Source organism: Giraffa tippelskirchi, chromosome 5 (assembly GCF_054371585.1).
Source record: "Giraffa tippelskirchi isolate mGirTip1 chromosome 5, T2T-mGirTip1v1.2.pri, whole genome shotgun sequence".
In the NCBI taxonomy this organism is placed as follows: domain Eukaryota; kingdom Metazoa; phylum Chordata; class Mammalia; order Artiodactyla; family Giraffidae; genus Giraffa; species Giraffa tippelskirchi.
Window position 1 is genome coordinate 12558012 of NC_137279.1, and position 24116 is coordinate 12582127.

The 24116-nt window shown below is 39.7% G+C and overlaps 1 protein-coding gene across 5 annotated transcripts in view; it reads right to left on the minus strand.

The window, feature by feature from the left end:
• The window catches only part of PLA2G4A (phospholipase A2 group IVA), a 157836-nt gene that overhangs the window by 124186 nt on the left and 9534 nt on the right, over nt 1-24116 (minus strand). For 4 of the 5 annotated variants that reach the window (XM_081491325.1, XM_081491321.1, XM_081491324.1 and 1 more), the window contains one exon: nt 7805-7907. In XM_081491325.1, coding sequence (XP_081347451.1) covers nt 7805-7837 — 33 coding nt within the window. In that variant the 5' untranslated portion in view covers nt 7838-7907. Of the gene's footprint in view, nt 1-7804; nt 7908-8105; nt 8548-24116 lie in introns of those variants that run through there. The other variant, XM_081491322.1, reaches the window with a different exon arrangement.

The following is a 24116-nucleotide window of genomic DNA, read 5'->3' on the forward strand; positions in this document are numbered from 1 at the left end:
TCCTCTGTCCATGGGATTCTCCAGACAAGAATACTGGAGTGGGTTGCCGTTTCCTTCTCCAGGGAATCTTCCCAACCCAGGGATTGAACCTGGGTCTCCTGCGTCAGAGGCAGACGCTTAACCTCTGAGCCAAAGACCCTAGTAAACAACTCCTTTGTTTCAAGCCTAAGACTCCACAGACTGCGCCATAGGAATAACTTGGTACAACGTCCCCCACCCCATAATGTCAGCCAGTTTTACTGTCATTCAGGAAACCCAGAGAACAAGTAACCTGAAACTGGGATTACCTTTATCCCAGACTGCTAGCTTCCCGAGGAGCCTGACGGAAACTAATGAAATTCTGAAGAATTATTTCTAGAGATGATTTTTCATTATAATGATGTTCAGAAAAATCGAAGGTAATAGGAACACGAGGAGGTATCACACCAAGACTACAAACCAGCACAATTAACTAACAGGCACAAAAATAGTCCTCTCCATGAAACAGTGAAACTACACTCACCATGTTTAAGGGAAGTTGAAGTCAAACTTCAGTATGATTATATTAAACTTCAAACTATAAAAAAAAAATGGCTCAGAAGTTTTGAAAAAGAACCAAATCAAAATTCAAGAACTAAGAAGTAAACCTGGTGACTTTCTAGGGATTCCCAGCCTGTGCTCTGTGGTGAAGAAGCAGAAATACGGACATTACTTTAAATGCACATACTTTTGCCTCAAATGGGAGGCTTGTGGCAGGGAACAGCTGGTATCAGAAAAACAGCAGAAGTTTATCATTAACCATCCTCTTCCTCACTTTGCTAGAATTTGTTAGTGCTCACCACAAACATGCTATAGCCATAAAACTCATTATTCCTTTGTGTACTGTGCTGGTATTTCTGTAATAGTTTTGTCACCTTTGTATTTCTGATTTCCCAGCAGCAGTATCTCACTTCCTGCTGCCCCCTGGAAATATCTTATGTGATTAAGTTTCTAAAGAATACTTATGTACATAACGATTTATTATTTAGAAAGTCCTGTGGCACAGACATAACAGGTACTATTCATACTACATGTGAAGCAGCTAAAAGTTTCAGTGCTCAAGAGCACGTAACTGAAGTCTGGAATTGCCACTAAAACACTAGTTCTTTGATGACCTATGCAGTGGTTTCCCCCACCCCCCCATGTTACCATAATAATCTAGAATAATAGCTTTGTACCTTTTTGGTAACGTTTCCAGTCATCCTACAATGACCTTTTTCAAAGGTCCCTGTATTTTAGCAGGCAGTCATGCTCGCATACCCAGGTGGCTGACCTCAGTGTGGACACAACCTCAGTTTTCCATGGATGTGGGGCACTGGCCCTCCATTGCTAATAGGTGGTGGGAAGAACTCTGGATTTTTTTCACTCCAGGGAAGTGACTCATCCCTTCAGAGTAAAAAGATGGAAATTTTTTTATAAATATTTTATATTTGATCTATCTTTGTAACACTGATATCTTCCTGATCCAGCACAACTTCAATAGACTGTGGAGACATAAAGACCCTTCAGGTTGGACAGAAGCTCAGAACAGCTCTAGATCTATGGACGTTGCATTCTGCCATAGATGTATTACTCCACTTTCTCCTACATTCTTAAAAGTTGGCACCACTGGAAACCAGAACTTGCTGTACCAGCCCACAGGATTCTCCAACATGTCCCTGCATCACCGGTATGGTGAAGATGAGTCCAATCTTCACTGCCTTGAGGCAGCTGAAACTGCGTTGGCCCATCTGGCACCCTTCACTACGACTAAGTTGGCTTAGCTTTCCACATCTTTCCTTTTTAATAAAATTGTTCTGGGTTGAGTGCGCTCAACTATATATCGTGAAAAGTACCTTTCTATGAAAACTAAAGCAGGAAATGTTGTCACAAAAGCAATTTACACGCAGACACACACGTGCATGAAGTGAAGTGAAGTGAAGTGAAGTCACCCAGTTGTGTCCAACTCTTTGCGACCCCATGGACTGTAGCTTAACAGGCTCCTCCATCCATGGGATTTTCCAGGCAAGAATACTGGAGTGGGTTGCCATTTCCTTCTCCGGGAGATCTTCCAAACCCAGGGATTGAACCTGGGTCTCCCACACTGTAGGCAGACGCTTTACCATCTGAGCTACCAGGGAAATCCAGTTGTTTGTTTTTTTTTTAAACACGTAACAAAAACAAGCACGAATAATACCAGAAAGCTCTTAGGATCCTCTGTATTGAAAAGGGCTATACAATCACAGGGAACTCTGCTCAATGTTATGTGGCAGCCTGGATGGGAGGGGAGTTTGAGGGGAGAATGGATATATGTATATGTATGACTGAGTCCCTTTGCTGTCCGCCTGAAACTATCATAATATTGTTAACTGGCTATATTTCAATATAAAATAAAAAGGTTTTTAAAAAGAAAAGGGCTATACATTGGAATGTTGATGGAACGTCCAATTCTGATGCTGGGGAAGGTCAAGAAAAATGTGATACAGGTATGTGGCTTTGGCACATTTCATCATATTAAGGTGCCATATAGGTAATTATTGTGCTTCCCTGGTGGCTCCAACAGCAAAAAATACTCCTGCAATATGGGAGACCTGGGTTCGATCCCTAGGTCAGGAAGATCGCCTGGAGAAGGGAATGGCAACCCACTCCAGTATGCTTGCCTGGAGAATTCCATGGACAGAGGAGCCTGGTGGGCTACAGTCCACGGAGTCGCAAAGAGTTAGACACGACTGAGTGAGAGAGAGAGAGAAAGAGAGAGAGATAATTATTATGACCTACATATTTGGCTATAGTTAACAAAATCTGCAAGGAAAGGTGACAGAAGTGAGCCTTAAAATATCCAGATACAGTTTGATTTTAGAAATGTTATCCCTTGTTAAAAAAAAGAGAAACTAAATGGCCAGTTAACATGGTCAACTGCTATGAGACATGTGGGGACTGCACCAGCATTAATAACAAGTCCTGGTCAAGTGAGGTAGAAAAGCGAAGGTCATTTGAAATAATAATGTTTTTCAAAATGTATTATCCTCCAACCATACCTAACTTCTTTCATTTCCTAACAGCATGTACTTTCTTACCTCCAGACTACTTACTTCACACATGCCCTTTCTAATCCAGCCATTTTCTCACTCTTTTTCTAACCTTCAGGTCTGTGCTTGCATGTCACTTTCTCAGGGAATTCCAGAAGGATTCCTGTTACTAGTTATTCACATTGGATATTCCCAGAGTAATCTTCATCGTCTCTGATCAGAGTCGTTACAATTATTACAGATTGTTTGTCTGCCAGATATAAGCTCAATTTGGACACAACTAAGTGACTGAGCACTAATATAGCACTGTAAGCTCAATTCAGGGATTATTTTGATTCGCAGTGCCTGCTGACCGGGACTACTGACCATCGTGTAATGGGTATTCAATAAATTATGATGGAGGAAATTCCCTGGCAGTTCAGTGGTTAGAACTCTACAATCTCGTTGCCTAGGGCCTAGGTTCAATTCCTGGTCTAGGAACTAAGATCCTACAAGCTGCATGGTGCAAGCAAAAAAATATAAATCAAACACTAAAATAAATAATGATAAGTGCTCAGAAAAAAAAAAGTATTAAAATAGATTTGGAGTCAGAGTGAATTCAAAGTCCAATGTTAAGATTTAGAATTATCATTGGTCTTTGTCTCAAGCTCAGGGTTATACATGACTGAGCGACTTCACTTTCACTTTTCCCTTTCATGCACTGGAGAAGGAAATGGCAACCCACTCCAGTATTCTTGCCTGGAGAATCCCAGGGACGGGGGAGCCTGGTGGGCTGCCGTCTATGAGGTCGCACAGAGTCGGACACGACTGAAGCGACTTAGCAGCAGCAGCAGCAGGGTTATACACTTTAACCTTATCTTTCTTCTCAGTTTCAAGGGCCAAAGTATTCATGTCAGTGAACACTTTGATTGCATTCTCTGAGTTACAGAAATTATCCATATATCTTGAGACGGTAGAGTGAGGAAAAAAACTAATTTGCACAAAAAATATAGAAATGTCATCATTATAAAAAACCAGTTAAAAAGAACCTACCTTCATTGTTTAAATTCATCTACAAAAAACCATAATGCTGGAAGGAATGTAGGATATTGTTTCAGAAAACAAAGATTATCTCAAATTAAACCCTGATTATATGCTTTTTACAAGAACCACACATTAAATATAAGGAAAATATAAATTGAAAGTGAAAGGAGGCACTTATTAAAGAAACTAAAAGGGACTATTTTAATAAAAGACAAAGTGAAAATTCAGTCTTTAATAATGAGATAAAAAAGACCTATTATAATGATAAAATATCAATTAAACAGAGATATATACAATTCAAAACTTATATGCATTAATAATATATCTTAAAAATTCATAAAGCAAAAGCTGAATATGAAACACATTGTTGTACATGGAACCTTTACCAGAATAGACAATGTGTGAGGGCATCTCATGTAAAAACTGAAACAGCAAAAATTATAGAGTATATTCTCTGAACAGAAAGGAATGAGATTAGAAATTAATGACAAAGAGAAACAAAAAAATTACCAAACGTTTGAAAATTAAGAAATACATGTTAAATCTATGTGTCAAAAAATAAATCATAATAAAATTTAGAAAATGCTTTTAATTGGACAATTATGAAAATAAAATATTTTCAAATTTGTAAGCTATATCTAAAATAGATGGTCTACAATCAGTAAAGTGGAAAAATAAATGAACATTAAAAATTAAAAAGGAAGAAATAAAACTGGAATTATTCACCAATAGCAGGAATGTGTAAGTTAAAAATCTAAAAGAACCTACAAACTATTAGAATTAATAAAGAAATTTAGTAAGTTCACTGCATCTGCAAAAATTATTTCCATGTAAATGCAACATTCGTATTTTAGTTTCTAGTTGAATATTAGTTTAACATTAGTTTCATGCATTGAGGGCTCCCCTAGTGGCTCAAACGGTAAAGAATCTGCCTGCAATGCAGGATACCCAGGTTCGATCCCTGGATCTGGAAGACCCCCTGGGGAAGGGAATAGCAACCCACTCCAATATTCTTGCCTGGAAAATCCCAAGGACAGAGGAGCCTGGTGGGATACAGTCCATAATGTCGCACAGAGTTAGACATGACTGAGTGACTAACACTGCATGCATTGTAAATGGATTGGAAGAGTCAATATTATTATCATGTCATCTCTCCCCTAAATTACCTACAAAATAATTTCAGTTCTAATAAAAATCCCAGCATGTGTGTGTGTGTGTGTGTGTGTATGTGTATGTGAGATGACAGGGTGATTTCAAAACTTAAATGGAAATGCAGAAGCCTAAAAAGACAAGGAATTTCAAAGAATAAAAAGTTGGAGGATTTACACTACCATTTCAAAGCCATAGACATTAAAATAGATCAGTATTGGGGCAAACAGAGACCAATAGAACTAAAAAGAAACCAAATCATACATTTCCTGATTAGCAAAGGTACCATTGCCATTTAGTGAGGGCATGAGGGTTATCAGTGGACTAGATAAGTAGCTTGCAGTATACTGTATTCAGGGCTTCCCAGGTGGCACTAGTGGTAAAGAACCCACCTGCCAATGCAGAAGACTTAAGAGACATTAAGTTTGATCCCTGGGTCAGGAAGATCCCCTAGAGGAGGGCATGACCACCCACTCCAGTATTCTTGCCTGGAGAATCCCCATGGACAGATGAGCCTAGTGAGTTACCATTCACAAGGTCACAAAGAGTCAGACACGAATGAATAGACTTGGCGTTCGTGAGCACAGTATTCACATAATGAGATATTACCCAGCTATGTAAAAGTGTGGAATTCTGCTACTCACAGCAGCATGAATGAATCTCACAGACAAAAAGTGGAATGCAGGCATCTAATGAGGGTCAAGAATAAGAAAACTGATCTTTGGTAATAAAAGACAAATAACTGGTTAGTTTTGTGGAGCTTATGGACTGGAAGGGACATGAGCAACTCTTTCAGGATACTTATAACACATACTTTTATCTGGATGATGGTTTCATGAGTGAAATACATGTGCAAAAATCTATCAAGCTGAACATTTAAAATTTATGCACTTTATATATATTACGCTTCAGTTCTTTAAAAAAAATTAAACATTAAAAGAAGCTTGCAAAAAAAAAAAAAACTTTTCAGGAGTTTTAAGAAGAGAATGACCAGCAGAGATGGGGATGGGGGGTACCTGAATAATCTATTTAATTCAGCAGCAAAGAGGTCCTTGATGATGAGACCTTTTTGTGAAGTAGAAAAGCTGAATACAGTTTTCAATGATTCAAGTTGTGAATGGAAGAAAGAACTACAAAAAGTTACAGTACATTAATCCTTGCTATCCAAGCAGGGAGAGAGAGGATGGCAGCTTGTGGGAGCTTTGGGTAAGAGAAGAGCGGTTCAAATTAAATAAAAATGAGGCTTTGTATTATTCCTTAATATCCACAAAAACTATTTCTAGTCCATATAAATCTAACTGGATCTCAAGTGTTAAACTTAGCAAAGAAATTTTTTTCTCCTCTGCTTCTTTGATCAGAAGAGAGAGTACACTTCTAATGGAATTTGGAAAGTTCCACACTAAAATCTGAAATACTCAACTTTTTACTAAAAATTACCCAACCATAAAGGAGTTTGTTTAAATATATCTTGGGCTTCCCAGGTGGTACTGGTGGTAAAAAATCTGCCTGACAATGTAGGAAATACAGGAGGTGTAGGTTCAATCCCTGGGTTAGGATCCTGGAATGGGAAATGGCAACTTACTCCATTACTCTTGCCTGGAAAATCCCATGGACAGAGGAGCCTGGTGGGCTACAGTGCATATGGTCACAAAGAGTCAGACATGACTGAGAGATTGAGCACACACAATATATCCAACTAAAGGATAGTTTACAAAATTAATTACCCTGAAAATGCACACCAAAGTATAGTCCTTAATGCAATAATTATTTTCTCTCTCTGTCATTTCATATGAAGGGTGCAGGTTGACAATTGCTAAGTGATAACTACATTTTTTATGGTTTCATGAACATTTAATACTATTTCAGATATTTTGGCATTTTCCCCTCCAAATCTCTCTTTTCTGGAAACTTACAGTGATAAAAAGAAGAGATGAGTTAGTTTTATTACGGATTCTACCTTATTTGAACCACAGTAAGTTCACATGATTTTCATTAAAAAATGTAAGACTTTTCATGATTTTTATATTTTTGTCCACTTAAAAGAAAGCTGCAAGTTAAGTTTTATTTAGGGCAAAATGAGGATTGCAACCCAAGAGACGGAACCTCAGATAGCTCTAAGAATCTGCTCCAAAGAGGTCAGTATATATGTGATTTTGGTGAAGGGTGAATACATGCAATCAAGCACATATTTTCCAGAAGGTTTCTACTAGTCTCATGAAGGTGTTGCTAGTCACAAGGAGCAGTTGTCACCATGAAGGATTTTAATGCTTTTCTAGATATGGAAGATATAAGAATTAGGCTCATAAAATGGGCTCCTGAAAATATCTATCTAAAGACCTATTCTGCCAGTTCCCCCATCCCCACCTCCAGCACATTTATACTCTCCACCTGCCTCATTTATACCCTCTACCGTGAACTCCTTCCACAGGGTGGTTGAAGGTCAGCAGAAGCACATGATTTAATACTTGTAGAGGTAGGTAGATGGCAAGTGCCCATGGCAAGTGCCAATTTGTAACTGACACTTAACAAGCAACATCAGCGATACTCATGCACAAAAGTATGCCTGACCCCCTCCCAGAAGAATATATGAGCAGTAAATGACTTACTATAATGTGTTGATAAGGATCTATAAATGACATGTTGGTTTCAATTACGAGAAATCTCTTCACACTTCAAAAGTCTTCTTTGGCACTCTAGCTTCTTTAAAACCTACAAAATAAACAAGTCTTACTGTTAAGCCTTTTCTTGGATGCATTTACAAGATTTAAATGATGATGGATGTGACTCTTAGGAAGTAAGATTCTACCCAAGGGGACTTGTGCGGATTGAATTCCCTAATTGTTTATACGTGTGAGTATACACACATAACTTGGAAAAGGATAAACATATTCTGCTATTACTGCTTACTTTCCATATTTGTTCAAATTTATTCTGTGAGTAATTATTAGGAAACTCCAGGATTTTCTTTTTTTTGCATCTGCCCAGTACTTCGTGAGAAATTTATTGAAATTATGGAAAATTAAAATTATTTCTGTACTATTTATAATCAAAAAGCCACATGCTGTTGTTTGTTTTCTTAATTGGAACAGTACTACACACATTCACAATTTTAAAAAAGGAATGCTTTTCAGTTTAGCTATTTGTTAAGAGTTTTAAAAACATATTCATGTCAAATTTCAACTTTTAATTGATGATTTAAAATAAATGATTTGCTCATTCTAAAGTACCAGTTTAATATGAAAGCAGTTAAATGAAATTTTAAGTGATTAGAAAATAGTGCTGTACAAAATGATGGAAACAAGCAAGTGAAACTAGAGAATAACTGGGAACTTGATCTCAGTAAAGGAGCAACTGTAGAGGGCGAGGAGGGGTGAATTTAGAATTTAGAGTTCCAGGCAGGCCGTTGGAGGAACTGAGAGAAGACAACTGGCTGGTGAATGGTGAGCAAGAGTAAAAGTGGCTCATGATGAGTTTGGAAATATGGGGAGGAGCAGATCATGCAAGGCCATGGAAGCAACAACTATTCACCTAGATATAGCTCACCCACTCTCCAGGACTCAGCTTAAATGTCAACTCCACTGAGAAGACTTTCATGATGTTCAGAATATGTTTGGTTTGCCTGTTCCCAGTTTCATTTGTACCTTGTACTTCTTTTTCAAGCCTTTCATTCCACTGATACAATGTTTGCCTTTCCTGAGAGAACTAAAGATGCATAAAGTCGGCGACCTTGTTGATCTTGTTCATAGAGTTATCCATCCCTACTGCCTAGCGCTGTGCCCAAAATACAGTAGGTTGAGGGTAAATATTTATTGGATAGATGGGTGGATGGATGGATAAATATTACATAATTTCAGGTTTATGTATGAAGGAAATTCACAGAATAGTACTGGTACTCTCTTTTGATGTCCCTCTTTTTCATTCATTACTATTCCTAATGTAAAAGGATGTTAAATATCCATTTCTAATTTTAAAGGAAAAAAAGCAGAACAAGTGAAATCCAAGGAGTGAGACTAGTACTCAAAATGTTTAGAGGAAATTTGTAGCTGGTGCCCAAAGTTTGGTTTCAGTAACTTTGTTTCCTCTTTCCATTTCTAGTAACTCCATTCATAACCCCTGTCCTTACCACCTAACTCTTCACCACTTCTGTCACTACTGTATCCTGCATCAGGACCTAGATAGAGGCTCTCTCCACATTAAAGCCAAAAATAAGAAACACTCATACAGTAGCTAACTGCCCAGGTCTATGGTTTTTCCAGTAGTCATGTACAGATGTAGAGTTCAACCAGAAAGAAGGCTGAGTGCCGAAGAATTGATGCTTTCAAACTGTGGTGCTGGAGAAGACTCTTTAGAGTCCATTGATTAGCAAGGAGATCAAACCAGTCAATCCTAAAGAAAATAAACCCTGAATATTCATTGGAAGGATTGACGCTGAAGCTGAAGCTTCAATACTTTGGCCACCTGATGTGAAGAGCTGACTCATTGCAAAAGACCCTGATGCTGGGAAAGATTGAAGGCAGGAGGAGAAGGGGACAACAGAGAATGAGATGGTTGGATGGCATCACTGACTCAATGGATGTGAGTTTGAGCAAACTGTGGGAGATGGTGAAGGGCAGGGAAGCCAGGTGTGCTACAGTTCACGGGGTCATAAAGAGTCGGACACAACTTAGTGACTGAACAATATAAGATATTATATTGGGGAAATCTGGGTAATGAATATATAGAAATGGCAATTTTTGCTGTTTCTTAGATTATTTAAAAATAAAAAATATATCTTAAAAATCCACTACATGTGAATAGGTGCAATTTATACATACAATTTACATTCTAAACTTACATTCAAAAGAAGCAACAGCAGTCATATGGGAAAACTGTTGGGTAAGGTTCACTTTCTTCGGAAAAAAATCATTCACTATCATTGCCAGACAGTGATGACATTTTCAGTTCCAGTTACAAATAGGCACCCATTCATCCTTTTACCTCCCTACACTGTTAATAGTAGCAATAGATATCTTCAGTTTCTGTGGGATTACCACATTTCTGTCCACTTAGCCACATTAAACACTGAGAAAAGGCCACCTCCACCCCTACCCCCTGCAACTGCATAGCCTGGAAACATTATTGCAACTAGTTTGCATAACCATTATCATGAATGCTTATAAAACAGCAGTTTGGGGTGGGGGTGTTTTTACTAACTAAGCTGAATAACCAATCATGGTGAGTGTACAGTCTTTTAAGTCTGAAGCAACAAGTATGAAGCTCATAGTTTCTTTAATTCTTTACCTTCCCTCCTGCCCTGTAATTAGAAACTTCCTGAACACTAATAAGGGGGAAATGCAGATATACTTTTCAACACACACTTGCCTGTGCAATGTAACTGTTGGCTTTCAGTGAATGCTTCATAGTGTGTGGTCTGTGTGTGTTAGTCATGTTGGCAAGAGAGATGGACTTCTCTTGGGAAGGTGAAAAAAAAAAAAACCACAGACTAAAAGGTTTTGTCATCCTCTTTCCCCACCTACTGGCTTCTCCGGTGGTTCAGGCAGTAAAGAATCTGTGCCATGCAGGAGACCCAGGTTCAGTCCCTGGGTGGGGAAGATCCCCTGGAGAAGGAAATGGCAACACCTTCAGTATTATCGCCTGGAGAATTTCATGGATGGACAAGTTTGGCAGGCCACAGTTCATGGGATGGCAAAGAGTCAGACGCAGGACTGACTAACACTTTGCCCCACCTAGAATTACGGGAAATAGGAAGACAAGGGATTATCATGGACACATGAAGGTGAACTAACGGTGTTAGTCACTCAGTCATGTCCAACTCTTTGGGACCCCATGGACTGTTAGCCCTCCAGGCTCCCCTGTCCATGGAATCCTTCAGGCAAGAATACTGGAGGGCATAGCCATTTACTTCTCCAGGGAAACTTCCTGACCCAGGGATCAAACCCATGTCTCCTGCACTGCATGGATCTTTACTGTCTTAGCACCAGGGAAGACCAATCATGGGCATACTTCAGAGATATTGCAGGTTTGGTCCCAGACCACCACAACAAAGGCAATATTTCAATAAAACTAAACATAAAAATGCTTTGGTTTCCCAGTGCATATTAAAGTTATATTTAAACTGTAATGTAGTCATTTAAGTGTGCAGTAGCATTGTGTCCAAAGAACAATGTACAAACCTTAATTTAAAATACTTTATTGCTAACTAGCATCTCAGCCTTTCAATTCAGTTCAGGTGCTCGGTCATGTCAGACTCTTTGCAACACCATGGACTGCAGCACCCAAGGCTTCCCTGTCCTTCACCAATTCCCAGAAATTGCTCAAACTCATGTCCACCAAATCAATGATGACATCCATCTGTCTTCCTTTTCTCCTGCCTTCAATCAGTCCCAGAATCGGGGTATTTTCTAATGAGCCAGTTCTTTGCATCAGGTGGCCAAAGTATTGGAGGTTCATCTTCAGTCAATACTTCCAATGAATATTCAGGACTGATTTCCTTTAGAATTGTCTGGTTTGATCTCCTTGCAGTCCAAGGGACTCTCAAGAGTCTTCTTCAGCACCACAGTTCAGAAGCATCAATTATTTGGCACTCAACCTTCTTTATGGTCCAGCTCTCACATTCATATGTGACTACTAGAAAAACCATAGCTTTGACTAGATGGACCTTTGTTGGCAAAGTAATGTCTCTGCTTTTTAATATGCTGTCTAGGTTGGTCATAGCTTTTCTTTCAAGGAGCTAACATATTTTAATTTCATGGCTTCAGTCACCATCTGCAGTGATTTTAGAGCCCAAGAAAATAAAGTCTCTCACTGTTTCCATTGTTTCCCCATCTATTTGCCATGAAGTGATGGGACTGGATGCCAGGATCTTAGTTTTTTGAATGTTGAGTTTTAAGCCAGCTTTCTTAATTTCCCCTTTCCCCTTCATCAAGAGGCTCTTCAGTTTCTCTTCTCTTTCTGCCATTAGGGTCTTATCATCTGCATATTTGAGTTGATTGATATTTCTCCTGGCAATCTTGATTCCAGCTAGTGCTCCTTCCAGCCCAGCATTTCACTTGATGTACTCAGTATGTAAGTTAAATAAACAGGGTGACAATATACAGTCTTGACGTACTCCTTTCCCAATTTGGAAACAGTCTGTTGTTCTGTGTCTGGTTCTAACAGTTGTTTCTTGACCTGCATACAAGTTTCTCAGGAGGCAGGTAAAGTGGTCTGGTATTTCCATCTCTTGAAGAATTTTCCACAGTTTGTTGTGATCCACACAAGCTTTAGCTTAGTCAGTGAAGCAGAAGTAGATTTTTTCTAGAATTCTCTTGCATTTTCTATGAGCCAGTGGATGTTGGGAATTTGATCTTTGATTCCTCTAGCTTTTCTAAAATCAGCTTGAACATCTGGAAGTTCTCTCTTCACGTACCGTTGAAGCCTGGCTTGGAGAATTTTGAGCATTACTTTGCTAACGTGTGAGATGAGAGCAATGTGCAGTAGGTTGAACATTCTTTGTCACTGCCTTTCTTTGGGATTGGAATGAAAACTGACCTTTTCCAGTCCTGTGGACACTGCTGAGTTTTCCAAATTTGCTGGCATATTGATTGCAGCACTTTTAGAACATCATCACTGAGGATTTAAATAGCTCAGCTGGAATTCCATCACTTCCACTAGCTTTGTTCATAGTGATGCTTCCTAAGGCCCACTTGACTCTGCATTCCAGGATGTCTGGCTCTAGGTGAGTGATCACATCATCATGGCTATCTTTGTCATTAAGGTCTATTTTGTATAGTTCTTCTGTGTATTCTTGTCACCTCTTCTTAATTTCTTCTGCTTCTGTTAGGTCTATAACATTTCTGTCCTTTATTGTGCCCATCTTTGCATGAAATGTTCCTTTGGTTTCTCTAATTTTCTTGAAGAGATCTCCAGTCTTTCCCCTTCTATTGTTTTCCTCTATTTCTTTACATTGATCACTGAGGAAGGCTTTCTTATCTCTCCTTGCTATTCTTTGGAACTCTGCATTCAGATGGATATATCTTTCCCTTTCTCCTTTGCCTTTAGCTTCTCTCCTTTTCTCAGCTATTTGTAAGGCCTCCTCAGACAACCATTTTGCCTTTCTGCATTACTTTTTCTTGGGGATGGTCTTGATCCCTGTCTCCTGTACAATGTCACGAACCTTTGTCCATAGTTCTTCAGGCACTCTATCAGATATAATCCCTCGAATCTATTTGTCACTTCCACTGTATAATCATAAGGGATTTGATTTAGGTCATACCTGAATGGTCTAGTGGTTTTCCCTACTTTCTTCAATTTAAGTCTGAATTTGGCAATAAGGAGTTCATGATCTGAGCCACAGTCAGCTCCCAATCTTGTTTTTGCTGACTGTATAGAGCTTCTCCATCTTTGTCTGCAAAAAATACAATAAATCTGATTTCAGTATTGACCAGCTGGTGATGTCCATGTGTAGAGTCTTCTCTTGTATTGTTGGAAAAGGGTGTTTGCTATGACCAGTGCATTCTCTTGGCAGAACTCTGTTAGCCTTTGCCCTGCTTCATTTTGTACTCCAAGGCCAAACTTGCCTGTTACTCCAGGTATCTCTTGACTTCCTACTTTTGCATTCCAGTCCCCTATGATGAGAGTGAAAGTCACTCAGTCGTGTCCAACTCCTTGCGACCCCATGGACTATACAGTTCATGGAGTTCTCCAGGCCAGAATACTAGAGTAGGTAGCCTTTCCCTTCTCCAGGGGATCTTCCCAACCTAGGGATTGAACCCAAGTCTCCCACATTGCAAGCAGATTCTTTCCCAGCTAAGCCACAAGGGAAGCCCAAGAATACTGGAGTGGGTAGCCTATTCCTTCTCCAGTGGATACTCCCGAACCAGGAATCGAACCGGAGTCTCCTGCATTGCAGGTGGATTCTTTACCAACTGAGCTAGAAAGACATCTTTTTCCGGTGTTAGTTCTAGAAGGTCTTGTAGGTCACCATAGAATCATTCAACTTCAGCTTCTTCAGCACTAGTGGTTGGGGCACATACTTTGATTACTGTGATATTGAATATTTTGCCTTTAGTAAGTCATAATCTTTTGCTGGTGGAGAGTCTCACCTCAACGTTGATCGCTGCTGACTGACCAGGATGGTGGTTTCTGAAGGCTAGGCTGACTATGGCAATTTCTTTTTTGTGTGTGTAGCAATTACTTAGAATGAGACAACAATGAAGTTTGCTACATCAATGAATTCTTCCTTACAAGCACAATTTCTCTGTAGCATGCAATGTTGTTTGAGAGCATTTTACCCAGAGTAGGACTTCTTTCAAAACTGGAGTTGATCCTCTCAAAACTTGCTACTGCTTTATCAACTAAGTTTATGTAATATTTTAATTGTTTTACTGTCACTTCAACAGTCTTCACAGCATCTTCACCAGGAGTAGATTCAACCTTAAGAAAACACTTTGCTCACCCATAAGAAGCAACTCCTCATCCTTTTAAGTTTTATAAATCAGACTGTAGCAATTCAACCACATCTTCAGGCTCCCTTCTAGTTCTAGTTCTCTTAGCATTTCCACCACAGTTATTTACTCCACTGAAATCTTGAACCCCTCAAAGTCATCCTTGAGGGTTGGAATCAACTTCTTATAAACTTCTGTGAATGTTGATATTGTGACCTCTTTACACGAATCACAAATGTTCTTCAAGGCATCCAGAATGGAGGATCCTTTATAAGGTTTTCAGTTGACTTGGCCCAGACCAATCAGAGGCAGCAATCACCATATAAAATTTACTTCTTAAAGAACAAGACTTGAAAGTCAAATAAATGGATGTTGTGTCGAGAGGCAGGAAAATAACATTAATTTCATCTCTGTCTGAGCTCTTGGGTAATAACTGCATTGTCAATGAACAGTAGTAATATTTTGAAAGGCCTTTGTTTTAAGAAGTAGGTCTCAATAGTAGGCTTAAAATATTCAATACATCATGTTGTAAACAGATATGCTGTCATCCAGGCTTTGTTGTTCCATTTATAGAGCACAGCAGAGGAGATTCTTAAGGGCCCTAGGATTTTTGGAATGGTAAATGAGCATTGGCTTCAACTTAAAGTCACCAAATGCATTTAGTCCCTAACTGTACAATCAGCCTGTCCTCTGAAACTTCAAAGCCAGTCAATGACTTCTCCTCTCTAGTTATTGAAGTCCTAAATAGCATCTTCTTCCAATAGAAGGTCATTTCATCTCCACTGAAAATCTGTTGTTTAGCCACCTTCAGTGATTACCTCAGCTAGATCCTTTGGATAATTTACTGCAGCTTCTACATGAGTACTTGCTGCCTCACCTTGCATATGTCTTCTTTACTGAAACCTCAAGAACCAAGCTCTGTTAGATTCAAACTTTTCTTCTGCAGTGTCCTCACCTCTCTCAATCCTCATAAAACTGAAGAGAGTTAGAGCCCTGCTCAACATTAGGCTTTGGCTGAATGAAACGTTGTAGTTAATTGGATCTTTCATCCAGACCACTAAAACTTTCTCCATATCAGCAGTAAGACTGTCGGCTGTTTTGCTTTCTTATCATTCATGTGCTCATTAGAGGAGCATTTTTAATTTCCTCAAGAACTTTTCCTGTGCTTTTCACAACTTAAGCTAACTCTTTGGCACAAGATGCCTAGCTTCTGGCCCATCTCAACTTTCAACATGCCTTCCTTGCTAAGCTTGACCTTATTTCTAGTGTTTTATTTAAAGTGAGAGACATGTGACTTTTCCTTTCATGTGAACACTTAAAGACCATTGTAGGACCTATTAATTGGTCTAATTTCAAGACTGTTGTGTCTTAGGGACTAAAGAGACCTGACAAGAGGGACAGAGGTGGGGAGCAGACCACGGATAGAGTCTTCAGAACACACACAACATTGACTAAGTTTACTGTCCTATATGGGTGCAGTTTGTGGAGCCCCCACACAATTATAGTAGTTTCTTTATCTGTAACATGGGAGAAATGGTTCCCACACCTCACAGAGGCAATGGGAGGATGAATTGAAGAAATGTATGTCAATAATTATGCAGAGTACCTAGGAGATCATAAGTATCAAAATTATCATTTGTTATCATTAGTTATGAAACTGATGCTTTCTCCCAAATTCCTGAGATTTATTTGGCTCTATGAAGATTTCTAAGAAACTCAAGCAGGCAAATTTGATGAACATCTTTTCTATAAAGACTGTGTATTTGTCATACTCAACAATGAGTTTTAATAGAGATTAAAAAGTACTTCTATTTCTGATCCATTAAATTACATGTATGTATATGCATACATATATATGTATGTATATATACATATATATATGCATATATGACACATATATAACTCTGATTTATCTGCTTCCTAATTCAAAGCTTTCTCCATTATTCTGGATATAGAAAGATGTTCTAAAAGCACTAAGGGTAGTGCATTACTGTTTCCATCATCATCCATAAATATAAATACACACACACACACACACACACAGTTACTAAGACATCAGTAAAGTTTTAAATCCTTAAATTATTTTGCTGTTGCTTTTCTAAAACCTAGGCTAAGAAAAGAGTTAGACATCACTAACGGGCACAGAAGAGTGAAGAAACAATAAGAATTAAGTAAATGAGCTGCTTTAACTTAGAACTGTCTCTCTGGCTGTGCGTGTGCTAAGTCACTAAGTCATGTCCAATTCTTTGTGACCCTATGGAGTGTAGCCCACCAGATTTCTCTGTCCATGGGATTTTCCAGACAAGAAAACTGGAGAGGGTTACCATTTCCTTCTCCAAGTGATCTTCCCAACCCAGGGATCAAACCTGTGTCTCCTGTATTGCCTGCATTGGCAGGCAGATTCCTTACCACTGAGCCACCTGGGAAGCCTGTCTCTTAGGCGGTACCCTAATTTTAATACAAGGACTTCACTGATGGTACACTGGATAATAGTCTGCCTGCCAATGCAGGGGACACAGGTTCAATTCCTGGTCCAGGGAGATTTCACAGGCGCTGGAACAACTAAGCCCATGCACCACAACTATTGAAGTCCATACGCCTAGAGCCTATGCTCTGCAGCAAGAGAAGCCACTGCAAGAAGCCCTCGCACCACAAATAGAGAGTACCCCCTGCCCCTCTCAACAAGAGAAAGCCTGTGCATCAGCAAAGACACAGTGCAACCAAAAATTAAATAAATAATTAAACACACACACACACACACACACACACACACACACACACACAAAATCTGTTAAAATAACTCTCCCATTTCCAAGGAAATGGAAAAGCATGCCACCAGATATGAAGGCATAGATTAATGAACTGGGTCTATTTCTCAAGCCGGGAAACTAAGAGTATGGTTTGTGCCTCTTGAGCCCCACAGTGAGTATGCCTGGTCCCTCACTGATGTTCATGCACACTATTCCTTTTGAGTTGACTTTTTCCACTCTGTTTTTATTCCTAGACCACTGACATTGCTTCTTTGCCTCTCAAATTTGTATTATTGAAAGTTCATTATTCAAACAAGTTTATATGGAAAATCTACTGGAGTTTCAGAACAGAGAAAGATTCATGCGGTTTAAAACAGACGAGGCTTGTTGGAGAAGGCAAAAAACTGAGCTGATATTTGAAACCAGGAAAGGGTGCAGATGTCTAGAAAGGGGGGAAGAAAACATGTGCTGTGGGTAAAGGTCATGAATGGCAAAAGCTACAGCCACTGTGGAGACGCCCATCCCATCTCAGGCTCTTATCGGTGCCACCTAGCCACCCCAAAATGCCACCCAAAACCTTCCTACCCTCCCCACACACCTTCTTGGCCTTGCCATGCATGGTCTGTGAGATCTTAGTTCCTGGATCAAGGAATCAAACCCGGCCCTTGGCAGTGTAAGCACAGAGTCTTAACCACTGGACTACCGGGGACTCCCTCCCCCACATGCCTTCAGTACAGCATGGTCTCTGCCTGTCCTTCAGGATTCTGCATAAACTCACTCTCTGAAGTAAACCATCTCTTTCATCTACGTGGTTAGGACCCTGTATTTCTCCTAGATATCTCTTACCACAGCATTATGTACTCTACCACCATGATTTAGAGGGTATGTCTCCTCAAGCTGTGAGCAACAAGAGGGAAATTCTGTCTCCTTCTCCCTGTGTTCTTGTTGGACCTCAAGTGATCAGCCAACTCATATTTATTAAAGGATGAATGAACAAACTTGGGAATTTGTATAGAGTACAGGGGAAAACTGATTAAACCCTAGATGAAGTTCTGTGCTGAGTAACAGTTAAGGAGAAGTAGAACCTAATTATAGAACCTGGAATGACAAGCTGGAAAACATCTCAGCAATTACTAATTTAAATACTTAATCTTCAAAGTTCACATTAAACATTTGCTAGATGCCAGTGATACTGTGCTAAGTGATTTATATTTATATCATCTTGTTTTGTCTTCATAATAAGAGAGGGATTGCTATTGCCATTTTAGAAATAAAGGGTGAGTGTTTAAAATCAGTTTAAAAATCACTGACAACTCAAACTGAGGCAGATGGGCCCCCTTATACTCTACAAGAGAATACTGACTTCCAGAAAGGCTAAGAAATGTTTCCCAGCTCATCCGGCTAACGTTGAGCTGGCCCTAGAACCCTGACCCTCTAACTCACACCAAATTCTCTTTCCACGTCATTCTTCCATTCTACAGAAGAACCCAAAGGACATGCAGAGAAAGCGGACACGGTGGAAGTGACCCTTTGTATTTGTTTGCTAGGGCTACTGGGATAAAACACCACAACCTACATGGCTTAAACAACAGAAATTTATTTTCTGACAGTTTTAAAGGCCAGAAGACTGAGATCAAAATGCCCAGCAGGTGTGGGGTTTTATGGCTGTGCTGGATCTTATTTGCAGTACGTGAGAGTCTCTAGCTGTAGCTCTGGCTTTTCTTGTGGCGCAGGAGCTCTAGACCACACGGGGTCAATACTTGCAGCACCCAAGTTTACTTGCCCCGCAGCATGTGGGGTCTTAGTTCCCTAACCAGGGATTGAACCCATGTCCCCTGCATTAGAAGGTGAATTCTTAACCACTGGACCACCAGAGAAGTCCCAGGTTTGGCTTCTTCTGATGCCTTTCTTCTTGGTTTGAAGATACCATCTTCTCCCTGAATCCGCACATGGTCTTTCCTCTGTACCCACGTTCCCCTGGAGTCTCTTTGAGCGTCCAATTCTTTGCGACCTCATGAACCGTAGTCCACCCGGCTCCCCTGTCCATGGAATTCTCTAGGCAAGAATACCGGAGTGGGTTGCCATACCCTTCTCCAGGGGATCTTCCTGGAGATCAAATCCAGGTCTCTTGCCTTGCATGCAGATTCTTTACTGTCTGAGCCACCAGGGAAGCCCCTTCTTATAATAACCCCAGTCAGTTTGATGAGGGCCCACCCTGAGGGCCTCGTTTAACTCTGTCATCTCTTTAAAGACCTAATCTCCAAAAACAGTCACATTCTCAGGGCCTGGGTCAGGGGTGGTGGTTAGGACTTTAACATATGAATGGCGAGGGGCACAAATTAGTCTACATCATAGTTCAGTAATATAAATACAACAGATAAACAAATAAGCATACAATTGTTAATGGAAAAAGGTGGCATTTGGGAAGGGAGGAGCAACCAGCCAGCCAGGTCCAGATGTCATAAAATAGGCACCTAAACTAGGACTGTGAGGAGATAAAGAGAGAGCACAGCATTGTTTAGATAGACCAGCCTCCCTCTTCTGGTTCTTCTGAAAGCACACCCCATACGTGCACATGCGCGCGCATGCGCGCACACACACACACATAGTGTACTTAAGCGAGACACAATGCATAATGTGATTTATTTTACCACTGTGATTGGGAAGTACAAAACTATTTTAAGGGCCAGAAAACCGGCTAGCCCAGTTTCACACGCTGCATTACAAAAAAGCAATAATGTCTCCTCACAGTTTGCTGTTCTTTTTCGATTGTTTCACCACTTTGGTGGCAAAAAGTAAGGAGCCACTCAGGCTCTATTTTAAGATCACAAAAAAGAAGCAGTCATAATCACCACCTAGACAGACCTTGTGCAAATTTGTAAGCTGAGGTCTAAAGATATAAACAAAACTAGAGTTCACCCAGTTAGGGAAAGAGCTGAACTCATTTTGCACTCTCAAGGGGGGCCCTTTCTTTACACCCTCAGCATCCCTTTCTCTCCTCTCCCTCCACCTCCCGAAACACTTAGGCTAAAAAGGTAATAGAGCCAAAATTAAAAGAGCATTTGCATACAACTTAGCTTGACCACTATTTTAAGTTGCTAAGCTATTTTTTGGTGGTGTGAAGCAGGCTTACGACATGAATCAGAAGGAAAGGAATAACTGAGTTTCTCTCTGTGATTGGTCAAATAAAGCTTAAAAAAAGCCATTTTCATCTTTTGTACTTCTTTCGATTTGAATCATAGTTATTAGATGCTGACCTACAAATCCTACAAGGATGGTTTTTTAAAAAGTCCTCTTCTCACAATGGACCTAGAGTCTATCATACAGAGTGAAGTAAGTCAGAAAGAGAAAAATATCATATATTTATATATATGTATATATATGGAATCTGGAAAAATTCTACAGATCAATCTATTTGCAGGCCAGGAATAGAGACTCAGATGTAAACAACGGATGTGTGGACACAGAGAAGGAAGGGGAGGATGGGATGAATTGCAAGAGTAGCACTGACCTATACACTACCATGGGTAAAACAGATAGCTAATGGGAACCTGCTGTATAGCACAGAGAGCTCAACTCGGTGCTCTGTAATGATCTTGAATTGTGGGATGAGGGGAGGTGGAGGGTGGGAAGGAAGCTTAAGAGGGAAGAAATACCTGCATACATACAGCTGATTCACTTTGATGTGCAACAGAAGCTAATATCATATTGCAAAGCAATTATACTCCAAAAATAAAATGTGAAAAAAAGTTTTTAAAAATTTTCTTACCCACACAGACCACTATGGAATAACTTCACACTGACATGGAACAAACTATATTATGCTCATTTTCAGAAAATGTTCCATCTTCTATTTAAAAGAAATCGATCATGGAGAGGAATTAGTATTAACGCTTCTTAACTATTACCTAACAACGTGGCACAAAATGCCAGGAAAAGGAATGGGTTTTGAAAAGTTCATTTATTTCTACAATTTTCTCTCTCCAGACCAGATGGTTTGCAAATATGCCCCCCTAGAGTATATCTGTATTTTGTTGAGGGCTCCACTCCCTCCTTAATTGCTGCCTCTGTTTATGACGTACTCAAGATTGCCACAGCAGGGAAAGCCATATCTTTTTCTAAAGAAAACAGTCCAGGGAAAACCCCCAGGAAAACCGTCATGCTGGCTTCAGTGTTTCATGAAAGCCATTTTATTACTGGATGAGTTATAACATTCTGGAGTTGTTTTACTTTTCAACTCACAGGGTAACTATTTTAAGCAGCCAGTGAGGTTGATCTCATAATTAAAATTGGGATGCTGACTATGATCTCGAAGTGGAAAAAAATGAAAGATAAAATAGCAGGAGTTGTGGAAGATCAGAGGCACAGCATACCCACCCATCTCATGGGTTACTGGGAAGCTAAACCACGAACCACGACATGAGCATTCTACAAATACTGGATTGTGTAACATTTAATATGATTCAAGTTCATCATTCTGTTTTCAGGTTGTAAGAAGTTTTAGAAGCATGCTTCTAGACACTGTGAATGGCGATTCACTTTTGAAATAATCCAGAAATTTACTCTTTTGCAGGATTAAGAACTCTGTTCATAGAAAGTGTGCATCTGAGGAGGAATTCTCAGGAGCCCTTGATATGTTTTGTGTCTTGGATCTCTTTGGCAGTCTGGTGAAGCCTACAGACCCCGTGATAAAGTCTGACACTGTAAAATTCTTAAAATAAAAACACCGGGTTACAAACAAAACCAATTATATTGAAATACATGGAATCTATGCAGTATAGTAGACCTCTTAAGTGGTATTTACGTATGCCTTGAAGGCTTGCATTTTCTCTCGCTATCTCTGTGGAGTACACCCATGTAATTCTAAAGTTCAACGTAAAATTTTTGAAGATAGAAGAACTTACAGAACTATAAGGGGTAAAACAATAGAAAACTAAATTACTTTTGTACTACCTCTGCTAGCACTGTAATAAACATGTAAACCCAACCTTAATATTTAGGGGTTACATATAATAATATATGTTTTTGCATATAATAAGCACGTGGAGAAGGAAATGGCAACCCCCTCCAGTATTCTTGCCTGAAAAAGCCCGTACACAGAGGAGGCTGGAGGGCTGCTGTCCATGGGGTCGCAAAGAGTCAGATATGACAGAGCGACTAACACACTCACACATGATAAGCACAGGTTGAAATGAAATAGAAATACTCATTTGCTCCAGATTAAGAAGTTTACATTTCTTCAACCTTTGATCAACAGCAGAGAACAGAGACATGAACATTAATAAAACCTATAAGAATGTTTCAGTTGAGCTTCTGCTCATGAGACATAATGCCTCAATGGGTTTGTGAAAATGCAAAATTACCAAAAGCAGAGTTATACTCTTCCCTTCATTTTGGACAGGAAGAAGTTTGATAACTATACCACAGCATAAGGAAATATGGGCAGCACCAGGAATAAAGTCCAGGATTACTTTCCAACACATGTTAGACATGTGTCATTGAAACAGGGAAGGAAGGAGGACAAAGAGGCATCTCCTGAGTGCCAGGCAGTGCATCTGAGAAACATTCGAGCCAGAAGCAAACTCAAGTTCATCTGATCACAAAGAGCTTCCTCTCCATACTTTCCTGCACAGCCTGACACACACAGATTCACTGCTTCCATTTATGGAAGCACCTGGCCATCGACAGTATAAAACTAGAGCACTTCAATAAAAGGATTTACGGAAAATGGCTATTGAATCAAAAATGTATTAAAATGAGGAAATACAAGAGTCAGTATTTGGGTTTTTTTTAACCTTTATAAAACTGTTTATTTCATATTGGGGTATAGCTGATGAACGACGTTGTGATAGTTCACGGTGAACAGCGGAGGGACTCAGCCATATATATACATGTATCCATTCTCCCTCAAACTCCCATCCCATCCAGGCTGCCTCATAACATTGAGCAGAGTTCCCTGTGCTGTCCAATAGATCCTTGTTGGTTATCCACTCTAAATATAGCAGTGTGTACATGAAAAGACCCTTCTTTTCAGTGGTGGATTACAATTACTAAATGTTTCAGCTCTCTTTACATTGCACAGTTGTAATGGTTCCACGTCTATAACCACTGTCTTCTAGGGAGCACTGAGGTGGCCCAAGGAGCTTACAGGAGCTGAGGAGCAAGATATAAACCATACACAAGAACCCAGCTAGACATCCAAGAAAGGCGGGCAAGGCAACAGTTAAACATTTCGAACTTAACAATCTATCAACCAGGAAGGAAAAAGAGCCCAGCAGGATGGCTCCTGGAAACAGGTAAAGGCACTGAGAGCCACTGAAGTATAGAACCAGGCCTACCAGTTGGCTAGGCCCAGAATCCAAGAGTTTGAAAGAACAAAGACTCAATCCTTGCCAATCAGATGCTGGAAATCAAGCTAAGTTGTGACTACTCCCTACTAGCTAATAATTACCCTAGAAAAAAGGATCTGTCTTCTACAAGCTCATGAATTTCTATGTATTTTTGTTTTAGGTATTTTGTTTTGTTTGCTTTGTGTATTGGTGGTTTATTTTAAGGATTTCTAGATTTTCTTTCACTCTAAAAATCTCCCGCTGAAACAAAACAAAACAAACCTCTCCAGAAAAACTTCAGCCATTCTGGCTTCTCTAGGTTTGCTCCTAGCATTTAAACATAGCTGGAGAAAAACCACCTAACCTGGCAAACTGGTTTTTAATCTTAGGTTCACCTTCTCAAATCTCAGAGAG